The 26060-nt window shown below is 42.6% G+C and overlaps 1 protein-coding gene across 1 annotated transcript in view; it reads left to right on the plus strand.

Moving 5' to 3' along the window:
- Positions 1-14593: 14593 nt before the first annotated feature.
- The window catches only part of LOC121276011 (glycerol-3-phosphate dehydrogenase 1-like protein), a 42272-nt gene continuing 30805 nt past the window's right edge, over positions 14594-26060 (plus strand). The window contains exon 1 of the mRNA XM_041183956.1: positions 14594-14685. Within this exon, the coding sequence (XP_041039890.1) occupies positions 14594-14685 (92 nt within the window). The remainder of the gene's footprint in view (positions 14686-26060) is intronic.

A 26060-nucleotide genomic window follows, 5' to 3' on the forward strand; every position in this document is an offset into this window, starting at 1 on the left:
ACGCAATGCCAGCCTAAAAATTGAGGCTGGGTGGGAAATTACCTTTAAAAAGGACTCAATTAGAGCAAGGGTGGGCTTCCCATCTGAGACCTTGCCCGTCCCAGCATAAAATCGCTGTGTGGTCAGGTCGGGCGGGAACCCAGAGGGAATCCAGTTCCTTCAATTTCATGCTCCCGCCCCCCCCACCTATAAATCTGCCTTTTGGGGGGGGTGGGGTTGGTGTTGTGGGAGTTGTGGGGGTGGAGGTGGTCTGGGGGAGGGTGGACAACTTTCTGGCCCATATCTTTTGGGGATGCTTTAAGTTTTCTGTTGTTACACCCATGACATGTTCAGCCTTAGTAGACCTTCATTCCCAATTGTTAGGTGAATTTTTATGGCTTGCTCATAAGATTCAGATACACCTGAATCAAGAAACCATACTTCTGTACATTGTTTAAAAATTCTGAATTTGGACAGTGGGTCATCTGTATTCCAAGTCAAACTGGGGAACCTTATGGACATTTTGACAATATCCCTTTGACCTTCCTTCTTCTAAAGTACCTGCGGCAAATGTCACTGTAGCTGCTTTCGCACGCTTTTCTGAAGTTCAGCCCATTATAATCACAACCTTCTCTGGTCCAATTTTTATGATTGTTTTGTTTTTTTTGTTTTGACTCCCCTTCACTTGCTATCAATCCGGTCCACACCCTGGTCACTTGCCTTTTGTGGCAGAGCTAACCCAGTGCTGGTCTGCTCAATGCATTGTCCCTCTCACTGAACTGACAGGCTATGTGCTGCAATCTCATCATGAGGGATCCACCTCCTGCTTATTAGCTCTTTATCTAAGCACTATCTTGGCACTGTGTCTTCAAAGCTTTCTTGTGCAGTCACCACGGTGAGATTTCAACACTCTCCGACACTGCAATTCCGTTGTAGTCTGACCAGAACACCACGGATCATCTCATGCCATGTAGCATGATCTAAACCTGTTCACCATGTCGTACCTGCACTGAATCTTGCTGCCAGGCTGTTTTTTCACCATGTTGTTTAGAAGGAACCACTGCTGAACACCATGTTGTGTGTGTTATAATGATATAAAGACAGCAATCGCTCAAAATGGATTGTGCAAACTCATTGTGGGCAGAACAAAGAGATCTTTCACCGAGTTGATGATCCTCCAGCTGCAGTTGATGTTTATCTCGGTGTGTGTCCCTGGGAATAGTCCGTAGAGCACAGCACTGCTTGAGATGAACCTCGACAAAAATCACTGCATCTCTCTCCAGACCTACTTGGCAAAGGCACATTCCACAAGGAGGTGAACAACAGTCTCTTCCCCACCACAGCCACCTCGAGGGCAACATGCAGAGGGGGTGAAACTCCTGGCATGTATACAATCCTGCATAAAAGGATTTGCTGATTCTCAAAATGTCAGACTGCGATGACTTTACTGAGCTGTCTTCTTCCTTCAGGCTGCTGATCACAGAGCTCTCTCTGTGTACCTTCTGGAAGAAGAAAAGTGAGCACATCTCATCCTGTTCCACAGAAATAATCTTGGAGGCCTCCGGGGCAAAGAGCGAGGCTTGCTGGCTCTTCACCTCTTGGAGTTCCTCCTTGACATCGACTGCAGCCGGAGCAGGTTCTACATGTTTTTCTGGAGTCGGGACATTTCCCTCTGTTCCTTTCTAGCTTTCTGGATTCCTTTGAGGATGAAAAACCTCTTGATGTTTCCCTTGATCGCTTCCCACAGGTGTGTCAGGGACTCAAAGAGGGGTTTCACGGTTCTCCAACCTTTGTAATCCCTCTTGAGTTCCTCAGTGTTCTCTGGGGTGGCCAGTTGCATGTTCAGCTTCCATGTCTCCCTGCCAACCCTCTGGTTTCCCTGTAAGTGACAGTCAGCGAGTGGTCAGGGAAGAACACCGGCTTGACGTCGGTGGATCTGACTGTGAACGCACGGGACACAGACAGGAAGTCTATCCCGGAACGGATGGATCCATCTGGCCATGACCAGGTGTATCTATGCTGTGCTCTGTCTTCAGGGTTGCTGAAGATGTTGTGCAGCTTGGCATCCTTTACTGTTTCCATCAGGGATCTGGACATAGTGCCCAATCTGCTGTCGGCCCTGCCGGATTGTCCAGCCACATCGATGATGCAGTTGAAGTCACCGCCCAGCATGACTGGCCTGGAGGTCACCAGCAGCAGTGGGAGCTACTGAAAGACCTCCAGCCGTACGCTCTTTTGAGCCAACGCATACACGTTAATTAACTGGAGTGGAGCGTTTTTGTACATTACGTCTGCTACGAGGAGGCACCCACCCACCACCTCCTTAACCTCGGAGATGGTGAAGTTGCCTCTCCGCAGCAGAATGTCCAGGTCAGAGGAATGTGAGTTGGTTCCTCCCTACCAGATCGATGGCCCATGGGACCACCATTGTGACCATTGCCTATAGGAGCTGAGGTGCAGTATTGCACATTCCTGCAGAAACAGCAGGTCAGCTTTGACCTTGGCAAGGTAATCCAAGGTCGCAGCACATCACGTAGTAGATTTAATGCTACGCATATTTATGGATACAATCTTCATCCCCATTTTTAAAGCATTTTGTCGCTTACCAAACCTGTTGTCTTTGAGAATTCCAGATTTTTGGTCTGGTCCTGCACACCCTTGGTGTTCACAAATTGTCTCACTTTGGATGTGCTGAGGAAACTGTCCTGAACTGCCCCATTAGAGATGTTGCACTCAGGTGTCATTTGGGGATTCGTGCAAGGAACGAGCTTTGAATTGTTCTCTGTGGAGAAGTCTCTCCGATCCTCTCCCCCTCTGGGGCGTTACTGCTCCCGGCTTCCTGGCACTGGGGTGCGCTGTGTGCTTCATTGCTCCCAGATTCCTGGGGCTGGGGTGCACTGGCCTCTTCAAATTGTGGGCAAAGTTGGGGTGCACTGATCTCCTCATTGTCTCCAACGTTCTGGAGCTCGGATGTCTCGTCCTCCAACTCCCTAGAGCTTTGCAGCTTCTTATATAGGTGCTGCCCTTGCCCCTATTCGTCCGAAGAGCAGCAGCCCTTGTCATCCATGTCGGATGGGAGACACCTCTTGCCACTCATCTGGGAAGTGGCTTGGTTTCTTCTTAGCCCTTTCTTCTTTTTGGCTCTCTTCACCAGCCGCCACTCTCCCTGATGATTTTCTGCTGGTTCCTCCTCCATTGATTCACTCTGCTGAGGAGTGGGAGGTTCGTGGGTCAGTGTAGTTGTTTGGCTGTCTGCTGCCTCAATCTTTTCCTTCATCTTGTCTCTCTCCTTTCCCCCTTTGTCCCATTGTGCTCATTGGAGGACTTGGCAGTTGGAGGTTTGCAAGTGTCCTTGGTAGCAGTGACACTAAGCATTTCATCTGCTTCCTCTTCGTTGGTTTTGGCCGCCTGTGCATAAGTGAGGCAGCATTTGGGGCAGGTCTTGTAGAGGTGGTCTGCCTTGCCACACAGGTTGCAGCACTTAGCCTGTTTGCAGTCTTTTGTCTGGCGCGCTTCCTGCTTGCAATTCTTGCAGAGGACGGCGCTGCAGTTGGCCGCCACATGACCAGACTTGCCACATGAGCGACAAAGTTTGGGCTGCCCAGCGTAGCCAAGGTAGTCACAGCTTCCCCCGATAGCAAAGCTGGAAGGAGGGTGGCTCCCTTGCCATCCATCTTGAGCGTGACCTTGACCTGGGGTTTGCTGGTCCAAATCCCAAAGGCGTCTTTAACCTCGGTGCAGCTCCCAACCTTGTTGATGTACCTGGTGAGGAAGGTGAGCACGTTGGCGACAGGGGCATGGGGGTTGTAGAGATGCACAGTCACCACACGGTTCCATTGCAACAGCAGAACAAAGACCGGCTCCACTGTCAGGATCCTCATCTGCGGCTGGTCTCTCTTCTCCTTGAACACCTTCAGGAAATTGATGCAGGCAGCAACATTCTTGAAGGTCACGTCGAAGTATCCAGTGCTGGGGAAATCCTGCAGGCAGTAGATCTCCGCGGCTTCAAATCCACACGACACCAAAAAGATCCGCTTAATGAAGAAGGCATGATCCATGGGTGTTCCTTCTTCACCGTCCTTCACTGCCAACCTAATGGTATTACGTACCCCTTGGTTTGGGGCTCTACTCGTTATAGCCATCGCTTCACTACACTTGATCTTAGCCAAACGGCCGAGAAGTGATCTCTTGCTGCTCCTCTTATTCTTCATCAGTGGCCCAAGGTGGAATTGTATAAGTTGCCCTCAATGCTGATCCAAAGGCTGGCAGCTGAGGAGCGCACATTATAGGCAAGAAAATTCCAGGACTGAAGAAATTACCTCCAAATATTGGAAATCACCTCCAAAGCCATGATAGCACACACTCAGATTAAGTGGTGCCCTTCCTGTTTGCAATTCTTGCAGAGGACGGTGTTGCAGTTGGCTGCCACATGACCAGACAAGAGCCTTTCACTTAGGCACAGAAGCAGATGTCACGTCTCAATATTTCAAGCCTTTCTTACCTGTCAGTTGCTCAGCCTTGTCAAATCCTGTTGCCATCCCACCCTGTTTTACCTGGTGACTTTCAGGATACCCGGGAAAACCATGTGCTCAGAGTTATAGCCAGAATCCTAGGTTAAAATTGCGCTTAATTGCCACTTAATATATTTAAATCTCAGACTCCCCTGTCACATGGGAGTTCCCTGTTCACTGAAGAATGCACTCGCTTTAAAGGTGGAAGACAGCAGATTCCTATTGACTTTCCAATATGCTGACAGTTTCTGGTCTTTTATTTTGCTGCCTGCACATGATCACTCATAAACTTCCCCAAGGTTAAAATTCCCCCAATATGTCTTTCATTGGACTGTTTGTTCGACATCCAGGCCTAGATGAGCAGCAATTTCCTCCAACTAAATATTGGAAAGTCTGAAGCCAGTGTCTTCAGTTCCTGCCACAAACTCCGTTCCCCAATCACTGATTCTTTGCTGGGCACTGTCTCAGCTGCAAAACTGTTGTAATCATAAAATCGGTAATCGTTGCAATATCAAAATATTGACTTTGTAATAGCTGAATAGCACCACTGACAGGAATGTAATAGCACTGCAGATCTTTGCAAAGGATATTGTTCATCTACTTAACAATCCTCTTAAGCGTTGAGGGTCCATCACATTCTAGTTGTCAAACATTGCACTCCAAAATGTTAAAAGTAGATAAAAAGAGAGGAAAATTTAGGAAATTCCTGAGCAACAGTCTTAAAGAAGTATGCCAGACTGCTGGGAAAAATACCATGGCTTAAAAATTTGATGCAACAATTACTTTCTTTTGGGCAAAATACAGGGGCTGCAGGGCACAATATGGCAACACATGCTCACCCTGTCTACATCAGAAGTGCACAATACACCATACTGCTTAGGGCACCGAAGCTAATGTTAGACTCCTTATCTATGCAAATCAGGGGCCGTATTCAGGCCCTTTCAGGCCCCAATGAGTTTTTGGTTCTGACTGAATATAATGTGTGCCATGCAAGCTCAGGGCAGCATATTCAGCTGCACGGCAGCCAAATGATAAGTTAAAAGCCAGATTTGGCCTACATTCAGTCAAGTAAAGTATGGAATTCCATGACATTGCTGCTCTTTTCCTTCTCCATGATGGATATTATGGGTTGATTGTTGCTTTCAGTAAGCTTGGTGAGTTGGTGCATTCTATAGCAAGTACATTCTGCAACCCCAATATATCAGTGCTGGAAGGGATGGATATTGAACCCAGCGGTAGGTGTGATTGTCAGGATTTGGGATCTTGCACCCACTTTTAGGCAGGAACAGGCTTGGCAGCAAAGCTTGGTTGTGAATTGACTTTATTGAAACCAAGTCAGGATAAGTTTATTAAATTTTCGGATAAACTATAGCCATAAACTCAGGCAGTGATTTACAATTTAATGCAGCCTGTGTCAAGGTTTGGATGGGAGAGCTTTGGTCTTTTGGTTTTCAAGCCTCTCTCCTTTTTCATCTCTCTCTCTCTCCCTTGTCTCCTATCTTGTTGGTTCTTGGATTCCAGATCTCTCTTCCATACAGAGACAAAGTCTGTGTTTCTTTATATAATAAAACAGAAAGTGCTGTAAAAACTCAGCGGGTCTGGCAGCATCCACGGAGAGAGAAACAGTTAATGTTTCAAGTGGAATATGATTCTTCATCGGAACTGAGTTTCTGTCTTTATTTCAGATCGCCAACATCGGCAGTATTTCGCTTTTATCAGGGTTTCTTTTCTCCAATTAACCCCTCCATCACTCCAATCATCTTCAGCCCCCTGTCTGAGCATACTTTCTGAGATTCAACCAGGTATCTTTCATAATGCATTTTTTACATCCACCTATGTTTGACTGACTCCTATCTCAAGGCTCCAAAGTCTTATTTCCTAGAGGGGTCTAGACATTCCAATCCTATACTTTCACATACATAAGCAATTCCCACAGATAGTCTCAAAGTCCCAGTATTTTCGATGTAAGTGCTTTTAAAACTTGAATAATTTTCCCATTGTTCCACTACCTTGGCATCTTTTCTATATTGTGCCCTATTTCTAAGTTTTCCCACTTTACTAGCCAACAAAGAAGGGTATCTAATAAAGTCAAGTGTCAGTTTCAAATAAAGTTAGATTTAGTTTCCTAAATGAAAGATATACTCTAATAATTAGTATTTTGTTGGTACCCTAATAATCTTACATGGTTATCAAATGGGCTGCATTGTCCTGGATGAGGTCGAACTTCCTGAGTATTATTGAAACTGCTGTCACCCAGGTGAGTGGTGAGTATTCAGTCATATCTCTAATTTGAACCTTGTAGATGGTGGAAAATCTTTGAGCTAAAGAGTATTTAGCCTTTACCCTGCTCTTGTTGCCATGGTGTTGATATGACTTTTCCAATGAATCTTCCAGTTAGTCATGATCCCTATGATGTTGATGGGGTTGACTCAGTGATGTTGGTCCTATTGAAGGCCAGGAGAAGGGGGATGGACCATTTCTTGTTGATGATGGTCATTTTCCTGACACTTATGCGGCAGGAATGTCATTTGTCAGCCCAAACTTGAAGGATATCCATGTTCTGCTGTGGGCTGGTATGATAAGATTAGTTATTGGAGAAATTGTGAATAGAGTTGAACATTATGTAAATGTCAGTCCTGATACTATGACAGAGTTAAGGTCACAGATGTAGCGGTTGAAAAATTTGTGCTTAGGATGCTGGCCGGAGGAACTTCTGCAGCGATGTTATGGCAACAAGAGCAGGGTAAAGGCTAGTTACTCTGTGACAAGTACCACAGTGGTAATTGGCCTGCTACAAATACAACCAAATTCCTGTACATCAGTTAGGACTCCAGCCATCACTGATCTTAGTTTTGCCAGGACTTTTGTCATTGGTCAGATACTGCCATGATGCTGTGGACAGTTACTTTCATCATTTCTCTGGCATTCAGTTTTTGTGTCCATGCCTGAAGCAAGACCATGACAAGATCAAGAGATGAGTCATTCTGGCAGAATCAAATTGAGTGCCATTGAGGAAGTTACTACTGAGTAAGTGCAACTTGATAGCATTATTGATGATTTCTTCCATTACTTTATTGATAATTGAGAGGAAGCTGAATGGGTAGTAAATGGGAGGGTTAAATTTGTTCAGTTTTTTGTAGATATTACATATCTGAGCAATTTTTCACATTGTACTATGGGAGCTGGACGAATCTTAACAGCAGTGGTTCAGTTCTGCCAGGGAGTGGCTAGATCTGGCACACAACACTACAAGCACTACAGGCTGTGAACACTTATTGTGGATTATAATACAGGTGATGGAGCACTAGCATGGAACTTGAAGTTCCACATAAGAAAGCATTGGAGTAGTGACATCTCCTCCTCCTCTTCCTTTCCAGGTGGGCTCTGAAAATCCACTGGCAAGGGCAAGGTTATGGAGGACGCAACAGACCACCACAAACTTGGAGACAAGCTCCGTTGAGATTTGGAGAGCTCCCATGAGCTGTCCAGATAGTGAAATAGTTGCTTCAGCATGCCGATGGTTTGCTCTATGATATTACCAGTCACTGCATGGCTCTCATCATAGGCACGCTGCCCTTGCATGGTCAGGTGATGGAGGAGAATCATTAGCTAGGCATAGAGCTTGTCACCCAGCACCCAGCCTCTGGTTCTTCATGGTGATCCAAAGATGATGGGTATGGCTGACTGGCGCAGAATAAATGGGTTGTGGCTGTGTCAGGATATTGCACATTCACGCAGAGGATTTTCTGAACATGGTGGCACATCAACTGAACGTGAGTGGAGTAATACTTCCTGTGGCTGCAGAATACTCCCCGCTAATGTGGGGCCGGCAGAAGCATGCAATTGATGGCTTGCTGCACCACTGGGAATCCTGTCATGTACCCGTTCCTCTTATTTTTCCCTGATCAGTGAGAAGACAATGAAGTCCCCTTTCCCTCTACATAGGGCCACTCTCAAGTCCCTGATGTACAGCAAGTAGTTAAGAAGGCTAATGGAATGTTATCCTTTATTGCAAGAGGAATTGAACATAAAAGTAAGAATATTATGCTTCAGTTATACAGGGCATTCATGAGACCACACCTCGAATACTGTGTGCAGTTTTGGTCTCCTTATTTAAGGAAGGATATAAATGCATTGGAGGCAGTTCAAAGGAGGTTTACTAGATTGATAACTGGAATGAGTGGGCTGTCTTATGAGGAAAGGTTAGACAGATTGGGCTTGTTTCCACTGGAGTTTAGAAGGGTGAGGGGTGATTTGATTGAAGTATACAAGATGCTGAACAGCCCTGACAGGGTGGATGTTGAAAGTATGTTTCCTCTTGTGGGTGAGTCCAGAACTGGGGGGCACTGTTTTAAAATTAGGGCTCGCCCTTTTAGGACAGAGATGAGGAGAATTTTTTTTCTCTCAGAGGGTTGTGTAACTTTAGAATCCTCTGCCACAGAAGGTGGTGGAGGCAGGCTCATTGAATATTTTTAAGGCAGAGATAGATAGATTCTTGTTAGGCAAGGGAATCAAAGGTTATCGGGGTTAGATGGGAATGTGGAAATCGAAACACAAGAAGATCAGCCATGATCTTATTGAATGGTAGAGCAGGCTCGAGGGGCAGATTTCGGGTACTTTTTTTTGCGATGGCAGCTGTTATTGGTGATTCTGCTATTCACATTTACACCTCCTCCAGACATATCTTCTGTCCCATTATGATCTCTTTTTGCCTTACACCCCTCATCCCTTTTGTTATTTAATCTTTCCTTCCCATCACAGGCTTTCTCATTTGTTCCTTCCTCTCCTTCCTCCTCTTTCCCAGCCTTGCTTAAAAACTGTTACATCTATAAACACTCCCAGTTTTGCTGAAGGTTCATCACCCTTAACTGTCTCCAGAGATGCTGTCTGACCTGCTGAGTGTTTCCAGCATTTTCTGTTTTCAGTTCAGATTTCCAGCTTCCACTGTACTTTGCTCTTGTTCCACTGAGCTATATTTTACTGCTCCAGTTGTATAGTTTAACACTTTGTTCGCTCTATTAGTTGCTGCTCTGTATTGGTTGGAAATTTGAGTGTTGAGTCTACTAAGGCTGCTTGGTCTCCTTTGACTTCATCCATAGCTATTTCAACACTGTTCATAAGTACACATGTTGCTTATTTTTCCTTCCTAGCTATATCACTATATACTGTATTACATCTACCATTGTTCTGCCAACTTATATAATTTGTCCAGCTCATTCTGGAATTTCTGGGAAGCCTTTTCCAATTCCTAGTTGATGACACCTGCAGATTTGACCCTTTGAAATCTTAATTGAACTGGCCTATTTTTGAAGCAAGGGAAAGCAACAGAAATGCTGGAATAAGATTCTAATCCTCCAATGGGAACACAATTGATTGCAATCTTGTCCATGTACCCCTACTGAATGCAGAAATGTTTTGCTTTTAGAGTTTTAATTTGATCTTCCATAAAATCTTCAATATGCTGGTGTTGTTGTACAAAATAACATTGTACCTGTAGTAATGTGATGTGTAATATACCTTTAAGAAGAATGCATAATGGAAGATCACATGATCTTATCATCCAATAGCAGAGTAGCGCAGGCAGTAGGAGAAGTCCAGAATTAGTGTCTGTAATGTAGAAACAGGGTTTGAGTTGTAAGTACACAAGTAACTGTTGAGTTCCTTTGTAAATAAATAGAATGTGTTCTACCTAAGAACTGTATGTTGACCTACACTGTCTTGGTGACAACTTGGTCATCCCGACACAACCATGCAACCCATATCCCTTAATCCAACTAAACTATGGACCAGTATCCAACAAGCTGGCAATGAGAGAAAAAGCAAGAGAAAGCAAGGAAGGACGAGAAAAAGCAAGAAAAGCAAAGAAGGAAATCAAGTGAACCAAAATCGGGCCATATCTGGCACGGTAATTGTAAGTTGAGTTTCAGTCCTAACCGTTAAAGCAGTCCCCTCGAAGCATGCCGCTGTTTGGAAAAGTTGATTCTTTCAACCCAACCGTGGACGATTGGTCTCATTGTGTTGAACACCTCACATTCTTTTTCCAAGCTAATGACATTATGGAGGAGGAGAAGAGGCATTTGGGAGTAAGACCTAGGGATTGATCCGAAGTTTGACGGCACCCAGGATTCTAAAAGTTTTGATGACTTGGTGAACTTGGGAAGCCATTACCAGCCCAAACCCTCAGTAATGATATAATGGTTCAAATTTAATTCAAGAAATAGAGCCTCAGGGGAGACAGTTGTTTGTTATGTGGCAAGTCTGAAACAGTTAACAGAATATTGCAAGTTTGGTACATTTATAAATGATACGCTTAGAAATCATTTGGTGTGCAGTATAAATGAAGCTGCGATGCAGAAGCAATTACTGTCTGAAACAAATTTGGATTTTCAAAAGGTGCTAGAAATAGCACTGGCCATGGAAAGTGAGGAACTCAAAAGCCATACAGGGAGTGCAAAATGGCGTCATCCTCCACATTGGGCATGGAGCCCCAGCCAAAAAGTGTGTGAAAATGTACAGCCCTGATGAGAAGCAGGAAGCAACCGCAGCTTACAGACAGATAAAAAGAAATGACTTAGCAGCTAAAACATGGAATAATGGTAACAGAGGTGGAAGCAGACAACCTTGTAATGAATGGAAGTTTTAAAAAATCGAATGTTTTTATCGTCATTGAAACGGACACCTCATGAGACATTGCAAGGATAGAATCAGATTTTCAATCAAAAGAGAAAGCCCCGTGAGATCCATAACATAGAAGAGCCTGAAGCAACAGATTCTGATAATTATTCGTTGTATAATTTAAAGGTAGGAAGAACAGAACCTATCTATGTAACTGTAAGGGTGAATGATAGGCTTATCAGAATGGAGGTGGACACAGGAGTTTCCACTATGGTGAGCATACCTTCAAATACCTGAATAATGGAGAATGTAAATTAAATTGGGAAGAAACAGATAACAAATTGAAAACTTACACAGATGAAGACATCAAAATCAAAGGCATTAGCAGGGTTACTGTACAGTCCGCAAGTCTCAGTAAAATTACCCTTGATGGTGGTAGCAGATGAGGGGCCAAGCCTCCTTGGACAAAACTGGTTGAAAGAAATTAAGTTGGATTGGCCTGAAAATCAGATTGCAAACACTGATGTACTTTGTCATTTGCCTTTGAAAGAAACGATGAGGATCTTCCAGTTCCTTAAGAACTTGTTTTATTATTGAACTTCTTAAATTCATCACCGGTATGTGCTAGACAGATCAGAGACTGGACAAGTCGAGACCCAGTCTTATCCAAAGTACAAGAACAATTTCTTCACGGTTGGTCACAAGAACAGGAATCTGATGAAATGAAACCATATTTTCATAGAAGAAATGAGATAACCAGCCAAGATGGTACGTTATTGTGCAGAGCTCGATTGATTGTTCCTCCAAAAGGATGAAAGCCATTGTTAACTGAACTACATGGTGCAAAACCAGGTATTTCTCGAATGAAGGCCATAGCACGCAGCTATCTATGGTGGCCTGGAATGGTTGGAGAAATAGAGAGCTTACTGAGAAGTTGTATGCAGTGTCAGCAAGTGCAGAAGTTGCCTCCAACAACTTCGTTACACCGTTGGGAGTGGCCAGGAAGACATGGGTGCAATAACATATTGACTATTTGGGCTGTTTTATGGGAACAATGTTTTTCCTTATGCTCACTCTAAATGGATGGACATATATGAGATAAAGTCAACAACATCTTCTGTTACAATTGACAAACCAAGTCAAAGTTTCGCTATCAATGGACGACCAGAAGTGGTCATGTCAGATAATGGAACAGCATTTATGAGTGATGAGTTTCAACAGTTTATCAGTCTCAATGAGATCATTCATGTAAAAACTTCACCGTACCACCCTTCTTCAAATGGACTGTATGAGAGAGCAGTTCAAACATTCAAAACTGGCATGAAGAAATTAATAAAAGACTCCATAGTGACCAGACTAGCACATTTTCATTTCCATTACAGGTCCACCCCTCATTCGACAACAGGTATCACACCTGCAGAATTGTTGATGAAATGCCATCTTAGAATGAGATTAAGCTTAATAATGCCAAATTTAGGGGGGAAGGTAGAAAGGAGTCAGGGAAATCAGAAAGTTGGACATGATTGGCATAGTTGTGACAAAAAATTTATGGTAGGAGAGATGTTATGGGTGTGAAAAATTTTGGAGAAGGATGCAAATGGTTATCAGGTGAAGTAAGTGCAGTAACTGGACCTCTTTCTTACCATGTGAAAGTGGAAGACCGAGACATGCAGAGACATATAGATCATATAAGGAGGAGAGAAACAAAGTATCAGGAAATTATTCCTCCAGTGTTCACAGCTGCGTCAACATCTCCTGTTGAAAGAACTCAATTGAGTTCAGATGTGAACCAGAAAAAGGAGGTAAAAACAAAAAACTGCGGATGCTGGAAATCCAAAACAAAAACAGAATTACCTGGAAAAACTCAGCAGGTCTGGCAGCATCGGCGGAGAAGAAAAGAGTTGACGTTTCGAGTCCTCATGACCCTTCAACAGACCTGCTGAGTTTTTCCAGGTAATTCAGAAAAAGGAGGTTCCTGACAAAACATCTGAACCTGTAGAGCTGAGACATTCTACACGCATAAGGAAACCCCCAGAAAGACTGAATTTGTAAATTACTTATCTGTGTGAATAATTTGATATTTTGAAAAAAATTGTAATTGTAACTATAAAAAGTACTTCTGAGCAAGGGGGAGGAACGGGGAAATCTGATGTTTAATATACCTTTAAGAGGAATGTATAATAAAAGATCACATGATCTTATTATCCAATAGGAGAGTAGCGTGGGCTACCTTAGTTTTCAGTAGTCAATAGTGAGTAGGAGAAGTCTAGGGTTAAAGTCTGTCATGTAGAGACAGAGTTTGAGTTGTAAGCACACAAGTGTAACTGCTGAGTTCCTTTGTAAGTAAATAGAATGTGTTCTACAAAAGAACCATCTACTGATCTACTCTGTCTATGGTACCAACTCAGTCATCCCAAAACAAGTATGCAATCTGGATCCATTAGTCCAACTAAACTAATACAGGATCCAACAGTACCAAACCTATTTTTTTGTGTAAAAAGTCAGCACTGAAACTGCAAAGCTGATGAAATATCATATTCTGTAAATTAACATAATGGAGTAATTCACTCTAGTCAGTGATTTGGTTTCTCTCCAGACTGTGATCCTCTTTTCAGTACAACAACCGCAGTGGCAGCAGCAACAGCTAATATAAAGTTCCAAAGCATTCCATAGAAGCATATTCTAAAATATGAGCTTGAGTCATAGAAGGCAGTCCCCAAAACTTTTTTTTTAAAGAGATGGTGTTTGAAGGAATGACAAGAGGTGGAGAAGTATAATTTTTAAAATTAATTCATGGGATGTAGACAGGCAAATTGACGGATAGAATTCCAGGGTTTATTAGGTAGGTAGCTAAAGGCAGCTCGATTGTGGGGTGAAGGGAGGGGGATGCACAAGAGGGTAGAGGTTGTGGAAAGAGGGTTGTAGTGCTGTTCCGACCCACAGCACTATGACCTCCATCATGGATAGGGCAAAGAGGCAAGTCCCAAATTTAGCCCAGCTGGAATGGAGGTTGAATCCTGTGTTGTTGCCATGTTGCTGTCCAGTCAACTGGCCCCCCAGGGAGTCAGGGTTGCTGTGACAACATGCACTTTTACATGCATGTTGTTGTCTGGACCTATGAATAGTTATAGTAAAAGCTCCAATGTTTTTTCCATCACATGGCTGACCGTTCTCACCCCCTGACATTGGTGTATGTTGAAAGGATTTTCAGGTTGATACCCCAAACTGTTTGGCCATGTTATGATGCTCTGAAGAAGGTCATATGGACTCGAAATGTTAACTCTGTTTCTCTCTTCACAGTTGCTGCCACACCTGCTGAGTTTATCCAGCATTTTCTGTTTTTATTTCAGATTTCCAGCATCCGCAGTATTTTCCTTTTATATTATGAAGCATCTTCCTTGGCCCGGAGTTCTGGCTCTCAGACAGCAACACTACCCACTGCACAAGATACTCCTTGAAGAAGGCTAGAAGTAGTAAGAGTTGTGACCATGAAGGAATTTAAATGCCAGCATGAGAATTTTAAATTTGAAGCTTTAGGCGCCCTAGAGCCAATGTGGATGAGCAGAGACAAGGATGATGGGTGAGCGGGAAGTCATGCGATAGAATACAGATAGCAGAGATTTCAATGAGCTGATGGCCAGGAAAGCATTAGTTTAGTTGCACTGGAGGCTAACAAAGATATGAATGGGGTGTCAAGCAGCAGATGTACTGGGATAATGCTGGGAGATGCAATTAGATAATGGGGAAAATATGGTGTCAGGGTCAAATGAGAGGGAGGTCACCAGTGGGCTGCTCCACCAGGATATGATGCAGATGTTGTTAACAGCTTCATTATTCAGGTGGATACAATGCTTGTATTTCAACATTTTACCAATACCTCTGTGCTGGAGATATCCCTCTAGCTCCATGCCCCGCCCCAGCTCCTTTCCCATATCCCATTCCTAACTCCATCTCCATTCCCAGCTGCAGCCCTACAAACCTTTGCAGCCCAGCTCAATCCCCATTCCTAGCTCCAGTCCCATTCCTAACTCTCCCCTCAATCCCAGCCCTATTTACAGCCCAGCTCCAACTCCATTCCCAGCCCAACTTAATTCTTAGCTCCATTCCCAGCCCAGCTCCAGCCTTCAGTCTGCAGAGGAGGAGCATGTCCACGTGACATGAAGGAATTAGCGCATGTTCAGTGCCGGCTGCCGGTGCCTTCAGATTGACGCTCTGCCGAGCTTTCCCACAGCTGCTGTCAGGCAAAGTCAATAGCAAATCCAGCGCTGTTCACAAATGGCCGCACCCTTGAAAGTGTGCATTATTGGCTCTGGAAATTGGTGAGTACAGTGAGGAGTTGTTGTTGTGAGCTGCTATTTACCTGTGACTGGGCGCCGGGGACTGTCAGCAGACGGTAACATTGCTAGGCAACCCAGGGCGAAGGTTACAATTGTTGCATCGTTTGAATTCAGTTTATTTGGGAATGTGTCGACTTTTTCCAGTGTAGACTGCTGGTGTTTTTTTAAAACACACATTATGTGGAATAATCTGTGATCTTCGTGTTGTCACTTAACTGCATTAAGTCCTATTTTTGCAAGTTTCCCTGTTGCATGCCATATATAGGGATAAGGTATTTTAATGTACTTGCCAACTTTGTACTGACATTTTGACATTTCAAGTGCAGGATCGCCCTTTCACTCAGGGTAATATTAGCAGAGGTTGATATTTAAATGAAGTCCTAATTCACCACGTCAGGGTTATCTGAGAAGATCTTCTCAATCAGTATGTAACATTTAAATTACACGGTGTAAGGATGGATTTATTTTCTCTAAGCTCATTTACAGTTATACATTCTATTATTACTATTATATCTTCCTCAGTTCTTCCAGAATTTAACGTTCTGTGGCTTAGGTGGCATTAGAGAGTCTGGGCTAATTTCTCCATTTAGTTGTGGCCGGCCTGGTCTTGCAGTGATTGGGTTCTCCACATGATGAATTATGAGTGTGAACCTGTATTTCATCCTGTTCCTGTTAACTAATCAACTCATTTTGACAAGGCAATACTAAATTGTCAAAGTTCTTGATAATCCAGCAATTAAAAAAAATAATTTGCATAATTTATATTGCAGAATGATTTATCTAGTTTGAAACTTATTGATGGTTAAAATCCACATTTCTATTGGTGGGATCTGTGATATGTAGGTAGAAGAGCTGGATTTAACAGTGCAAATGTTGGAGCTCATTCATGGCTACTAGCTTTCTGGAATTGATCTAAAATGGTGCCAATATAAAAACAATCTAACATTAATATAGTATTTGTATTAACAGAATGCCTTACATTTCCACAATTCTGCTAGCTACAAATACAATCATTTGGTCTGTCTGACACTAGTTAACATGAATGCCTAGGAATTCACATTTTTAAAAAATTACCAAAGACATTATGAATGTACTTGATAATATGGTATTGGATTTCAAACTACCAGATGCTCAACCATTAAATCTGCATTTCACTATTTTTTGTTATTCCTCCTGCTTTTTAAACTAGCTGTCCCAGTGAAAATGTATTTTACACCTCAGCAGACTGGCACAATACCCAATAGAATCATAAATCTATCATTGAAGCAAGAGTGCCAGACAGATTTAGCAGTACAATGTGAAGCTTGAGAGCTGGTCAGAAATGCTGGACTTCTAGAAACTGAACTAAAGTAAAGGTGATTTAAAAGCAGCTTTATTTCCAGCCATTCATGATACAGTTTTCCATCAATTCAGACTATCTAATTGTTTGACTTTTTTCCCCAGTATTGTTTTTGTTACTCATTGGAATTAAACAATTTTAATCAATAAATCATTGAAATCAGAAGCGTTGGCAGCATTACTAAAGAGGGAAAATGCCAATGCACATTGGTTAAGCCAAATAACATATTTGGTACTGTAATTTCCATATAATATTTTGTTCTGAATGTAATGCAACAATGTTATTTACCATGTGAAATGTTCATGGAATAAACAAACTGCTTAGATGTCTGTTTGTCACATCAATGAAAAATGTTTGATAGACACATTAATAGATGTTATATTATAACCTATACTATGCTTACTGGCATGTTAAACCAGTTCAGTGAATTCTGTTCCGGTGTTCAAATAAAGTTAACAGAGGTCACGAAAGGTCTGGAGTCAACCAAGTTAATTCAAGCATTGCACACCACACTATTGACATACAAAGTGCAAGTTTTTAAGGGTAATGCTAGCCAGTCAATAATAGACTCAGTTCACCCTGCATATTAGGCATAATACTGGAATAACACTTTTATTGCCTTTTAATAGTTTCTCTTAACAAATAGTGATGCATTTGAGAACTGAGAATTTCATAAAGTTTCAATTTATTTCAGTCATGTTGCAATGAATTTGCACTTTGACATATATTGCCAATTTGAATAAACCAGGCCTGACAATTATAAAGCTTTAAACGTTCTGTCAAGTACCTCAATCTAATTGACTGTTCATTTGACAATGTGCTTAACAAAGTGTGGCAAAGCAGGACAAAGTGGTTTATATTTTTAGGTTCTCTAGATAAGGATTCTGATGTTATCCAAGTCTAATTCCAAAAATCCTTAGTTATATCCCTTTCCACAACCTCAACAGAAAGCTAGTGTTTACGCTGTTTTTGAATCAGGTAGAGCAAAAGAGATAGTTGTGTGTAGTGAAAAAAAAATGTATGTCCCAGTGTTGACTTCATAGTGCTGTCTTAGCAAAAGGAGTCACTTGGCAAGTGGTTGGAATTGCCAATCTGCATTTCTGGCATTCTTTTTTTTTGTGGGGGGTATAAATAAGTAACAATTCAAATATCAAAGCCCTGGTTAAGGTGAAGTTTTTTTTAAGGTATTTGATTACATTGGCCTCCGTATTGAGGTAGTGGTGAGAAAGCTGCCCACTAAGATCTAGCAACCTCTGTGATGTGGTTTTCCCCTTTTCCGAAGGCAGTTTACATCTGGCACCCAGTCAAGGGGTTGCCTCAGCGTACAGCAGAGACGTTGTCAGTAAGCAAGTAAGCAACCAATCACACTGAAGTATTCACATACAAGAGAACAGGAAGTTAAAAACACTATGGCCAGAATTTTTCCCTCATCGGGTGGGCTTGCCAGGAGCAGTCGGAAGTCAGCCGCCACACATGATCGGTTCCGCTCTGCGATTTTGTGCTGGCAGGCCATTAAGGCCTGCCCTGCGTGGATCGTGAGTGGCAGTGCTCAGCCCTACCAGTGTGGGAGGGGGGAGAGTGGGCCTGGCGTGCAATTCACGCATGCACGCAAAAGAACGCTTCAATCTCCCTGAGGCACAGAGCTGCCTTGGAGAGATTGAAGTGCTTTTTTTAAAAAAAATTAATAAAGATAATAAAAATTTTTTAAAAACATGTCCCCTCACGTGACTCTCACCTGAGCTGGGACATGTTTTTAATTCAAATGTAAAGTTTTTTTTTAACTGATGTTTTTTTGCTTTAGGAAACCTCATCCTGCTCGTGGATGAGATTTCCTAAAAAATGTAAAGGCCACATGGCCTTTTCGCCTGCTCACCAACCATAAGGTTGGATGGGCAGCGTTAATTTGATTTCACCTAGCTTGTTGATGGCCTTAATGGTGATTAAGGTGTTAGTGGTGATCTTTCAGGAATCACTGAGAGTCAGGGAGGGTTCCAGAGGACTGGAAAATCACTAATGTAACCCCCCTGTTTAAGAAGGGAGTGAGGCAAAGGACGGGAAATTTCAGGCCGATTAGCCTGACCTCGGTCGTTGGTAAGATTTTAGAGTCCATTATTAAGGCTGAGATTTCAGAATACTTGGAAGTGCATGGTAAAATCAGGCAAAGTCAGCATGGTTTCATCAAGGGGAGGTCATGCCTGACAAATCTGTTAGAATTCTTTGAGGAGGTAATGATTAGGTTAGACAAAGGAGAACCAATGGATGTTATCTACTTGGACTTCCAGAAGGCCTTTGACAAGCTGCCACACAGGAGGCGGCTCAGTAAGATAAGAGCCCATGGTGTTAGAGGCAAGGTACTAGCATGGATAGAAGATTGGCTGTCTGGCAGGAGGCAGAGAGTGGGGATAAGGGGGTCTTTCTCAGGATGGTGGCCAGTGACTAGTGGAGTTCTGCAGGGGTCAGTGTTGGGACCACAACTTTTCACTTTATACATTAATGATCTAGATGAAGGAACTGAGGGCATCCTGGCTAAGTTTGCAGAAGATACAAAGATAGATGGAGGGACAAGTAGTATTGAGGAAGCGGGGAGGCTGCAGAAGGATTTGGACAGGTTAGGAGAATGGGCAAAGAAGTGGCAGATGGAATACAACGTGGGCAAGTGTGAGGTCATGCACTTTGGTAGGAAGAATAGAGCCATGGACTATTTTCTAAATGGGGAGAGAATTCAGAAAGCTGGAGTGCAAATGGACTAGGGAGTCCTAGTCCAGGATTCTCTTAAGGTTAACTTGCAGGTTGAGTCGGTAGTTAGGAAGGCAAGTGCAATGTTGGCATTTATTTCGAGAGGACTAGAATATAAAAGCAGGGATGTGCTGCTGAGGCTTTATAAGGCTCTGGTCAGACCACGTTTAGAATATTGTGAGAATTTTGGGCCACGTATCTCAGGAAGAATGTTCTGGCCCTGGAGAGGGTCCAGAGGAGGTTCACGAGAACGATCCCAGGAATGAAAGGCTTAACATATGAGGAACTTTTGAGGACTCTGGGTCTATACTCGATGGAGTTTAGAAGGATGAGAGGGATCTGATTGAAACTTACAGAATACTAAAAGGCCTGGATAGAGTGGACATGGGGAAGATGTTTCCATTAGTAGGAGAGACTAGGACCCGAGGGCACAGCTTCAGAGTAAAGGGAAGACCTTTTAGAACAGAGTTGAGGAGAAACTTCTTTAGCCAGAGAGTGATGAATCTATGGAATTCATTGCCACAAAAGGCTGTGGAGGCCAGGTCATTGAGTATATTTAAGACCGAGATAGATAGGTTCTTGATTGGTAAGGGGATCAAAGGTTATGGGGAGAAGGCGGGAGAATGTGGTTGAGAAACTTATTAGCCATGAATGAATGGCGGAGCAGACTCGATGGGCCAAATGGCCTAATTTCTGCTCCTATGTCTTATGATCTTAATAGGCCCTTCAATTATCGGTGGGCGCACAGCCGACTCTAGCATGTTTCTGCTGAACGAAATATCGTGTGAGTGCGCGATGATGTCGGGATGCATTCCCGCGTCATTGCGCCATATTGTGCTCAGGCGTGTCAGGCGCACGCCTACACGCCGAATGTAGAATTCTGGCCTATATTGTTACCTTTAATTTAAAATTTCAGGTGGTGAAATGAATTAAATGTTTGGTTTAAGATAAATTATAAGGAAAGACTTTTTAAAACTGGAATTTTTTTACATTTATGGCATTATACACATATAAAATTAGCAGTGAGGGTTTTTAGCAATAACTATGAAGTTAGTAAAAACAAACAAAGGATTTTTACACTGAGGCTAAAGGTTGAAGATGTTACAATCCTGACAGAAACTGGTAACTTTTAAAAAAAAATTTGAATTCCCAGTAATAGTCTTAAAGGAACCATAAGACAAAATTTCAAATTTTAAGATTTTTACTGTAACAAACAAACTAAAATCAACTATACCTAAGCATTACTTAGTAGGCAACTAATATATTAAGCTACAAAAAAGACACCCCTTAATAGTTTCTTAGCATGACTGATAATGCCATGTTTATACCAGCAGACGTGTAATCTTGTTTTTAAAGTATCGATTCCCTCCTGGTGTTTACACAGGCTCTCTTCTCCCTGTTGCACTGGTGCAAGTCTTCCAGAGTTGTTTTTAAAAGGCCCTTCACTCGATTCTCCTTGAACACAATTGAATTAACTTCCAGCAGCAAAGCACCATCTGGCAACTTCTCAGTTTCTAAATTTCCAGAAGATCCATAACTTCAAATGGGGAGTCTGTTCTCGCTAGCATTCTATCTCACAACTATAGCTCCACCTGTTTTCTCACACAGCAGCCACTTGCGTGCTCGCTTGCACCTCAGGGTCTCTGAATCTGAATGCCTGAGAGTCTGTTAGTCAACCCGTGGCAAAGCCAGCTGCTCTGTCCTTCATGTTCAGGTGTTAAACTGGCACCTCATTTCAGTAAGGACTCCCCCCTACCATTGTCCTCATAGCAACCAGGCCCTGCACACTTCTCATTAGACCGAACAAGTAACAGCTCCTATGCTCCATTTCATCTTGAATTAAAAGCGACAGTTTAAAACATAACCATCTTATATGACCTCACACTCATAGCAAAGCGTGGAAGTTTCTGTCAATTCAATCAATTTTCATTGATTGCAGTCATTGAGAACCTCTACAGTGCACTCTGAGAAGGAGCATAGACTTACTGATAACTTCTGGATTCCCATGCTATTCTGTATACGTGGGGACTCGGGAAGTTGCTGTCAATTTCAGTGGAGTAATGAGGGAAAATGCTGACAGTTTCATCATTGTTACCATGATAAAATCCTGGCCAATCTTCCCCAAATCTAGATTTTGCTTGCATCTTCTTAGTCCATGGACTGGATTTTACAGTTTCTGGCAGGTTTTTTGATTCATTCATGGAATGTGGAGTCGCTGGCTAGGCCAGCATTTATTGCCCATCCCTAATTGCCCTTGAGAAGGTTGTGGTGAGCTGCTGCCTTGAACCACTGCAGTCCATGTGGTGTAGGTACACCCACAGTGCTGTTAAGAAGGGAGTTCCAGAATTTTGACCCAGAAACAGGGAAGGAACGACAATATATTTCCAAGTTAGGATGGTGTGTGGCTTGGACGGGAACTTCCAGATGGTAGCGTTCCCATATGTCTGCTGCCCTTGTCCTTCCAGGTGGTAATGGTCATGGGTTTGGAAGGTGCTGCTTAAGGAGCCTCAGTGAGTTCCTGCAGTGCATCTTGTAGATAGTACACACTGCTGCCATTGTGTTGGTGGTGGAGGGAGTGAATGTTTGTGGATGAGGTGCCAATTAAGAAGGCTGCTTTGTCCTGAATGGTGTCAAGCTTTTTGTGTTATTGGAGTTGCACTCATCCAGGCAAGTAGCGAGTATTCCATCACACTCCTGATTTGTGCCTTGTGGTACGCTTTGGGGAGTCAGGAGGTGAGTTACTTGCTGCCAGATTCCTAGCCCCTGACCTGCTCTTGTAGCCACAGTTCTCCATATAGCTAGTCTAGTTCTGGTCAATGGTAACCACCACCACCACCACCACTTCCCCCCCCCCCCCCCCCCAGCCAGGATGTCAATAGTGAGGGAGGGATTCAGTGATGGTAATCCCATTAAATGTCAAGGAGCAATGGTTATCTTCTCTATTGTTGAAGATGGTCATTGCCTGGCTCTTGTGTGGCGCGAATGTTACTTGCCACTTGTCAGCCCAATCCTGAATATTGTCCAGGTCTTGCTGTATTTGGACATGGACTGCTTCAGTATCTGAGGAGTTGTGAATGGTGCTGAACATTGTGCAATCATCAGCTAACATGCCGCTTCTGACCTTATGATGGAAGGAAGGTCATTGATGAAGCAGCTGAAGATGGTTGGGCCTAGGATACTACACTGAAGAACTCCTGCAGTAATGTCCTGGAACTGAGATGATTGACCTCCAACAATTACAACCATCTTTTGTGCTCAGTCTGACTCCAACCAACAGAGTGTATTCCCCTGATTCCTATTCACTCCAGTTTTTCAAAAGCTCCATGATGCCACACTTGGTCAACTGCTGCATTGATGACAAGGGCAGTCACTGGGCAGTCACTCTCGCCTCACCTGTGGAGTTCAACACTTTTGTCCATGTTTAAACCGAGTCTATAATGTCAGGAGCTGAGTGACCCTGGCAGAACCCAATCTGGGTGTCAGTGAGCACTTATTGCTAAGTAAGTCTTGCTCGATAACACTACATATAGCCCCTACCATTACTTTACTGATGTTGGAGAGTAGACTGGTAATTGGCCAGGTTGGATTTGTCCTGCTTTTTGTGTACAGGCCATACCTGGGCAATTTTCCACATTGCTGGGTAGATGCTAGTGTCATAGCTGTACTGGAATAGCTTGGCTAGAGGCGCAACCATTTCTGGAGCACAAGTCTTCAGTAGTATTGCCAGAATGTTGTCAGGGCCCATAGCCTTTTCAGTATCCAGTACCTGTAGCTGTTTCTTAATATCACAGAGTATATTGAATTGGCAAATTAAGTGTTGAGCAGCCAATTAGCAGCTGCCTGGTGTGATGGTGGACAGTTAGCATTGGGAAGGATGGGGCTCCGCACCCAATCAGCTGTCTAGCGTGGGACATTAGGCAGCTGTCTAGTGTGGGACATTAGGTCGTGAACAGGAAGTCGGTCACAGCCACCAATTTAAAGGCCCCCTGTCCTCTCGTTTTCTCTTTATGTCAGCCCCAAAAAAGTGAAGAAATGAAATCTTCTGACGTCCAAATGTTGGTACCTTCAGCAGACTCTGCTACTACACGCAGCCATAGTCGCTTTGCAGGTCTTTTTATCTGCCCCTGCATTGTAAATCTGGTGTAAATCACTCCCAATGTTCTTCCAGTGCAACTCTAGAAAAATGGACTGGGCAAGTAAAAATTCCAGTCATTTGGTTCTTGGCTTGTTAATTGTTTATTTCAAAATGGTGGGCGGGATTCCAATTTTTGACACCAGCTCACCTTTTGTAATGTCGGAGGCTGACACGATGACATTACGTGATGACATTAGGTCAGCAATCCAATGTTTTGCGTAAGCATAGGATCTGATTTGCAGTCGTAAATTTCAGCCCCAAGTCACAGGTTTTCAGAAGAAAAATGCAGTATGTGACATAGACTTTATTTTGCAAAAGATTGTCACCACTGTTGCATGTATGATTTTTGTTTAAATTAGGGCTTTTAACTCTTTTTTTTTAAAATGCAGGAAATTCACAACACATAAATGAACATACAAGTTGGGAGCAGGAGTAAGCCACTCAGTCCTTTGAGCCTGCTCCACTATTCAATACGATTGTGGCTGATCTGGCTGTAACCTCCTGCCTAACCGCCACCCCTCCCCCCGATAACCTGTCACCCCCTTATTTATCAAGAATCTCTCTACCTCTGCCTTGAAAATATTCAAAGGCTCTGCTTCCACTGCCCTTTGAAAGAAAAAAATTCTTCTCATCTGTCTTAAATAGGCGACCCTTATTTTTAAACAGTGACCCCTCTTTCTAGATTTTCCCACAAGAGGAAATATCCTCTCAGGATCTTATGTTTCAAACAAGTTTCCTCTTATTCTTCTAAATTCCAGGGGATACAAGCCTAGCCTGTCCAATTTTCCTCATAAGACAACCCTCCCATTCCAGGTATTAGTTTAATAAAACTTCAATCTATTAGCATCTGAAAAGTGGTAAGTATCTCAAGTACGGAATCATCATTGGAACATATAAAGATTCTATAGTTGAAAGCTAAACCAGACTTTTTTTTTGCAGATGGATCTGCTATTTTATTTCCAGCATACAGGAAGTTCTTGCTTAATGCTGTTAGTTGGTTCCTGGGAAGCAAGACGTTATGCGAAAGGATGTTATTGCAAAACAAGGTTATGCAAAACCGTCTGTCTCTCATAACCCCCTCTAAGATCCAAGCAAGCTTGCCTGTTCCCCACCTTATTCAAGATCCAGCTCTCTCAGGTTCAACATGGGACTTGCATGGGAACAACCAGACGACATTGTATTGTTTCATGATAATGTAAATGCAGGGTTCTAATTGGAGAGCGATGTTAACATAAATCGACGTGGTACCAGATGACTTCCGGTTTTGGTCCACTTTTTCAGATTTCTACCATTTTCAGTTCCTTTTAATCTTTTAGCTGAGTTTTTTTTAATGGATTTGGAGAATTCTTTTTATCCCAGCCATTCCAATGATCATTGCAAACTGGGATGAGAAATAATGTTAAAGGGATGAGGTTTGTTGAACTGAATGGTTTTTCTTATGTTTAGCTGCATAAGCTAAATATTCTCTATTTATCTTCTTGCACGGTTATAAAACCACGTTTTAACTATTTTTATAAATCATCCCACAATATTGTATCTCCCACTTTGAAACATTTCTGGCCTCTTGGGCTCAACACACCATTCCCTAATTTGAATCATGTAATTGTAGGAAAACAAAAACGAAGGCCAAGTATTTTGAACGGAGAAAAGGCAGGAAAAATCAGTTAGGAGCAACCCAAGCTACCTTTATGAGATCCAGGGTACTTTTAGAAGGGTTTACAAATATGTTTTCAATGTCTGGATCCAGAAACCTAAATTAATAACAAGAACAAAGGTAATGGTATTTGCCTGAGAGCAGCTTTCTTTAAAAGGTATTTGTGGTTAAGTATTTTGGATATGAATTGTTTCCTCTTGATGTGAACTAATTAAATGATTGCAAACGTTATAATGTGCTGACTCAATCATTCTGCATTTGCCATTCAGCACAGATAGCCACGTATATGAATGGAATCAAGGGTAACTCGCCCTCCTTTTGACTGCATGCAACCCTAAAAAAAATAGCATGAATTGACCACCAGTGTAATTTGGAACTTACTATAAATTCCACCTTTAAACCAAAAATAGCTTCTCCTGGGAGAGTTCTCGATACTTAAAATATGAAAATAGAAATAGTTATCGGAGGTGCAATCAAATTTTATTGAGTAAAATGAATAGGTTAACATCTTTAGTTAAAATAAAAAATAGAAGAATGTAAAATGAAGAACATTAATATGTTAAGTGTTTTTATGTTATCACTGACAGTAATTGCCAGCTCATGGTGTTCTTGATCCTGCCGAAATATGTTTTCTATTGAAAAAGAAATGTAATTATGCTACAAAATCAGTAGTTGCTTTTTTCTAAAAGAAATCGTTGATTACATAACAAAAATGTAGTTTGCAGGAGCTGGTAACAAGAGCAGAATTTTGTGC

This window comes from Carcharodon carcharias, chromosome 3 (genome assembly GCF_017639515.1).
Source record: "Carcharodon carcharias isolate sCarCar2 chromosome 3, sCarCar2.pri, whole genome shotgun sequence".
NCBI lineage: Eukaryota > Metazoa > Chordata > Chondrichthyes > Lamniformes > Lamnidae > Carcharodon > Carcharodon carcharias.